The following is a 5,601-nucleotide window of genomic DNA, read 5'->3' as shown; positions in this document are numbered from 1 at the left end:
ATTTCCTCTTTCAGGTGAAAAGCTTAAGCCCTCCTAAAGAGCAGAGGACAAGGAGGAGGAAGAGACTCAAACTCATCAGTCTCCAGGCCATGCCAAAGGAATTGATAAAGGGGAGCTTCAGTATGGATCATCTCCTCAGTTACCTGCAGACACTATAAAGAGACACATCTTCAGTAATTGTTTTGGAGCCTAACATTATCTTAGTAACAGCAACTGGACTTTCTGGCAACAAGGTGATCCAAGCTGAAAGTGACCCACTGGGGAGCAAATTATCAGGATATCTGGAAAACCTATCCACATTCTTGGATGCACATGGTTTGTCCTGATGGCTTATCTTCTTAGCTGTGCTGCCCAAAAGCCACAGCGAGGGTTGGCCTTTTATAACCTCCAGCTCTCCTCATTTAAGAGAGGACAACTGATGAGGTAAACGATCCAATAAAAATGTAAATAAATGTCCACCCTCTTGTGAGGGCACGACTGAAGGGGCAGATGTTTTCACAGCCACTAGAAAGCTTACGAACCTTTTGCAAGTATATTAGGTACATTTGCAAACCTGACTGAGGCAGAATGTCACTTATTAACACTGGTCAGGATTGTTACATAAAAAAGCTGTTCCACATTCATAATTCAGAATAAAAGCAGAGCTGAGAAAGAACAACTAAAGAGACCAATTGCTACAGTTTATTTTGGAGGCGACAGCAAGGCAAACAGTATATTTGTTTCAATGAACTTTATTTAATTCTGTATTATACAAGTGGGAGCTGAATCCCCAAACCTCCCATCATCAATGTAATTGAGAAGCACCACTGCACAAAAGGAAGGCAGAATTTTTGAGCCAGAAGACAGGCTAGATCAAGCCATGTCTTCCCATGCGGTCAGAAATTCTTCCTCCTTCACACAATGTGCTACCCAGACCAGCAAGTTTACCCCAGGAATAAGAGAGACAAAACTAGCTCTAAACACTCCCTCCTCTCCCCAACAAAAGAGGCTGCTCAATGCCAGTAGTGGAATGGTTAAAGATAGGGAGTACACTGGGTTTTCAGTCCCTCAACCAGTCCACTAGATTAAGAAGTGAGCTGGTTACTCCCTCTTTCCTGAAAAAGATCCAGGAAAATCAAAGACCTAAAATGTTGAAGACTTACCTCCTTTCCTTCCCCCATCCCATAGCCTTGTTCTCTAAGCAGAGAGTAGGCAATGAACTCTGAGGAGGCTGAAGGAAAGACAAAGAAAATCAGGGGCTACCTGAATCCCTGGGAATCTGGTGGCTACCCTGGTGCCCTCATTCATTCCCTTTGAGGTTCAGACACCTGTTTGGAATAGTACACAGAGAGGGCCTCCCTTAGGGATTTGGAAGCAACCAGGGATACAGAACACACAGGAACCGCCGTGAGGGTACACACCATTCCAGGGATGGCCCAAACCACAAACAGGGCAAGACTCCTCCCCAACCAAGGCCCAAGGGCTGGGGGAGCTGGGATGAGGCCCTGGCAGGGGGAAGAGAGCTCCTGCAGCAGTACTGAGGGCTCATGGGATTTTACTTCTTCTTCCTCTCCTGGGAACAGCGAGGGCAGAACCTGGTAGAAAGGGAAGCAAAAAGACAGCATTTAGGGTATGACATGAACCTCAAACATATGGTCCCAAAAGACCTTTTCCAAGGTCCCTGATAAAGCCTTAACTCAAATTTTCCTTTTTAAGAGGTCTTCTAAGTGTGTATATACAGTGCTCTTCCTTCTGCCACCCAGGTTGCTTGTTCACTCACCATTTTCCTCTTGGCTTTGTTGTCAGACCCACACAGGCAAAATGAAACCATTCAATGGAACACTGTTAGGATGGAGAACAGCCAGTTAAAGAGCAGTCTTCTTTTGAAATCATTGCTTCTGGACTACCAGAGCTTCCCAATATTTGATCACAAACTCCTAAATGCCTAGTAGTGATCAGGGAATGAAGACTCACACCCAAACTATATGTTGTTAGCAAAAAACACTCCCCTTCTCCCTTGCTATGTGTGGGGGCAAGAAAACAGCCTGTCGTTTTAAGAAAAACTCTCAAGAAAGAGGCACTTAATAGATCATGACAAGCCGCCCCTCTGCCCTTCCAAACTATCTGAAGTAAGCCCTCTTCTTGTCAGTGCTTGCTGTATCAGATCCCACCCAAGCAGGACAAGACTTTTCCTGCAAGACTCCCTCCACTCCCTTCTCCCCCATTTTCATTAAGTGCAGGCTCTTACATCTGGGTTGTCACAGCCAATCATCTCGCCATAGGAGACCTGGTGGCAGAGGCAGTAAGTAGGCTCATTGGGGTCCACAGGCATATCCAATACATCCGAAGGGTGCACATTTCCAAAGGTGACTGAAGGCATCCCATACTCAGTGCTACTGCAGGACAAGAATAAAATAGGTCAGCAAAATAACTGACTTCAAGTCCCTTCATGTCTCCCAAGACAATGCCCTTGTTTACCAGAGACAGTCACTTCTCTTTCTTTAAGCACATACCCACAGCCAACTCCACTGAAGTGACCTGCCTTCTCCTTCATGCCACACTCCCCTGAAAGAATTAAAAGGTCTCCTCCTTCTTGCTTCCCAAGAAGGGATACACCACTTAGTATCGGTGGAGATCAGACTCTTCGCAAGGAAGCCTGGCCTGATTTGCAGTTCTGCACCTCATTCCCACAAATTTCTTAACACTTACGTGCGGACAAGCTTCAATTTCTTTTGGGCAGTTTTTGGTGCCTCCTCATCAGAGTTCTTCCCTTTAGAGCGAGCACGGGCAGCTTTCTTCTCTTTTTGGGCTCGGCCCTCTGGTAGGAAGAGAAAAGAGTGTTGCATCTGCCACCCCATCAAAACAGACACCTGATAGTTACAACTTCTCCAACACTAAAACACACTACCACTTCAGAGCATAAATTGCACCCCATCTTTATTTTATCTAGTGGCTTGAATACGCTCACACAAAAAGAGCCCAGGTCATCATCTTTTTACCTGTCCTTCAGATTCCAGCGTAACAGTCTTTGATCTGTACCACTCCAGTGCCTGCCTTCATCCCCACCACTTCCATAGTCACTTGGCTGCCTCCTGTATCAATCTCCAGCCCACGGGTGGTACTCACTCTTCTTGCCTTTGCTGGAAGAACTGTCATAGTCACTCGACTCTATCTGCTTCTCCTTCAGGTCTGCTTCAAAGCGAGCAAGATCTGTGTCCAGCCGTCGGATGTGCTTATCAACCTGCAAAGACAACAGTGACCAGGAGTTACCACAGAACAAAGCCCAAGAGGGCAAAGAGGAGAGGGCATGGGGCTCGTGCTAAGAGCTGAGAAGCAAGAGTGGTTAGGGCCTAAAAAGAGAGATCAGGGCCTTCCAGGACTTAGGACTTTAGAACAGCCTTTCATACAATAAGCACTAGACACGTCCCTTCATACCATCTCGTAGGTCTGCATAGCCAGCTGAACCTTGTCGTCCCCAAACTCCTTGCATTTCCCATAGGCCTCCTGAATTTGCTTGAGAAGCCCCAGTTTTTCTTCTGAAGACAAAGTCCGTGCATTGCTGATATACTCTGTGGCCAATTTATCGATCTCTGACTTGAGGTCTGCAAAGAGTTTACCATTAAATACATAAATACATACACACACACACACTACAGTGCCCTCCATTAACAGAGATGGAAGGATCAGAGCATCTGTAAGCTTCCTTCCATGCCCTGAGATCCCCGTGATAAAAGCAAAGGAAAGAAAAGCTGGTCAAGCTGCTTACTTCCTGTCTGGTCAACAAAATGATCTCTCATCCTCACCTTCTGTCCTCTGATCCAGATCTCGCATGAGCTGGAAGTTTCTCTGCAATTCGAATGGGAGGTTCTCAATACCTACAGGGAAAGGAGGATACATGGAGAAGTCAGGTTCCTGTCCACAACGCCACGGCTGGAACAAAGCTAACTGATAACAACACATACACCACTCCAGTGATTCCCAACACCCTTTCCTGGTGCACATTAATGTGCTTTCATTTGTTGTCAAATCCAAAGGAGACAGACTATAAAAATGTGGTATATTTAATCCAGGACCATAGCTCTACAATACATATTAGTTAACAGAAAACTGCTGCCATGCAGAAAGGCCTACATTAAGAAAGCAGAAAACCAAAATTTGTAATTAAGTCAGTCAGTATAATACAACATATCCATCCAAGAACTCCGTTCAGTAGTGAAAAAATTGTACAACAGCTGGTAAATAATGCCAGTTTGTTACTTCTATGAAAAGATGTCAAAATTAAAGTTGATCAAATGCTAACGCACTGGAAAGTGAGTCCATTTCAGTGCATCCATTTTACATATAGGGGACAAGAGACGCCTTCTGCAGAGCCAAAATCAAGTCTGAGACAGGACGGGGAGCAGTGAACATCAGTCTTAACCCCCCTTTGAGCCAGCACTGTGCCCTGGTGGCCAAGAAGGCCAATGGCATCCTGGGGTGTATCAGAAGGGGGGATGGCCAGTAGGTCGAGAGAGGTTGTGCTCCCCCGCTACTCTGCCCTGGTGAGACCGCATCTGGAATATTGTGTCCAGTTCTGGGCCCCTCAGTTCAAGAGGGACAGGGAACTGCTGGAGAGAGTCCAGCGCAGAGCCACCAAGATGATGAAGGGAATGGAGCATCTCCCTGCTGAGGAAAGGCTGAGGGAGCTGGGTCTCTTTAGCCTGGAAAAGAGGAGACTGAGGGGTGACCTCATCAATGTTTATAAATACGTAAAGGGTGAGTGTCAGGAGGATGGAGCCAGGCTCTTCTCTGTGACATCCAGTGACAGGACAAGGGGCCATGGGGGCAAGCTGGAACATAGGAGGTTCCACTTGAATAGGAGAAAAAACTTCTTCACGGTGAGGGTGACAGAGCACTGGAACAGGCTGCCCAGAGAGGGTGGGGAGTCTCCTTCTCTGGAGACATTCAAAGCCCGCCTGGATGCGTTCCTGTGGGATCTGATCTGGGTGTCCGGCTCCGCCAGGGGGATTGGACTGGATGATCTTTCGAGGTCCCTTCCAATCTCTAACATTCTGTGATTCTGCCTTCTGCACTGTAATCTCAGTGTGGTCTGTCCAACACCTGGAAGGATGCTATACACTGTGACTAATAAATGTTTGTAGGGCTCTGATGAGCAATGTGAAGTTGATAGTCACTTCATTTTCAGTGCACTACGCTACTTACCCCCTAGGCATCACCAGATGCTCAACTGACAAAGCTGATAAAAACAATTCTCATTTTTCCATGCCTGTCTAATCAAACTGAGATCTAGTGTCACCGCATTAACCTGAAGTCCAAGCTTGATTGCTGTCACCTTTATACCTAATTAAAAAAACAAAAAAATCTCTTGCAGGTTAAAAAAAAAAAAAAAGGGGGGGGGGAAAAGCTCTTCAGAGACACAACATAAGCACATCTGCTTCCTGAACCCACTCTCCAACACACAGAGAGTGTAAATGAAAGTGTGTCTACCCATCATCAAAACGGCCTAATATTATCAGTTCCAGCATCTGTCTCTATTTTCACTGCCACGTGTTTCTAAGGTAGAGACATTTCCCTGAAAAACAATCAGCCGGCACGGAAGGTCTGTATGCAAGAGGCAGGTTT

General features: G+C 46.2%; 1 protein-coding gene across 1 annotated transcript; it reads right to left on the bottom strand.

Annotated features, from left to right (window-relative positions):
* Positions 1 to 667: 667 nt before the first annotated feature.
* Positions 668 to 3,876, bottom strand: ING4 (inhibitor of growth family, member 4). Its single transcript, XM_010082227.1, has 7 exons — positions 3,783 to 3,876; positions 3,415 to 3,581; positions 3,106 to 3,220; positions 2,689 to 2,797; positions 2,228 to 2,375; positions 1,760 to 1,821; positions 668 to 1,574 (listed from the first exon to the last, which is right to left on the bottom strand). Exons 1-7 carry the CDS (start codon positions 3,874 to 3,876, stop codon positions 1,535 to 1,537), a joined length of 735 nt encoding a protein of 244 aa, XP_010080529.1. The 3' UTR covers positions 668 to 1,534.
* Positions 3,877 to 5,601: the final 1,725 nt, after the last annotated feature.

The sequence above is a fragment of the Pterocles gutturalis genome, unplaced genomic scaffold, assembly GCF_000699245.1.
Source record: "Pterocles gutturalis isolate BGI_N339 unplaced genomic scaffold, ASM69924v1 scaffold20044, whole genome shotgun sequence".
Taxonomy (NCBI): domain Eukaryota; kingdom Metazoa; phylum Chordata; class Aves; order Pterocliformes; family Pteroclidae; genus Pterocles; species Pterocles gutturalis.
This window is presented reverse-complemented; position numbering and strand designations above follow the sequence as displayed.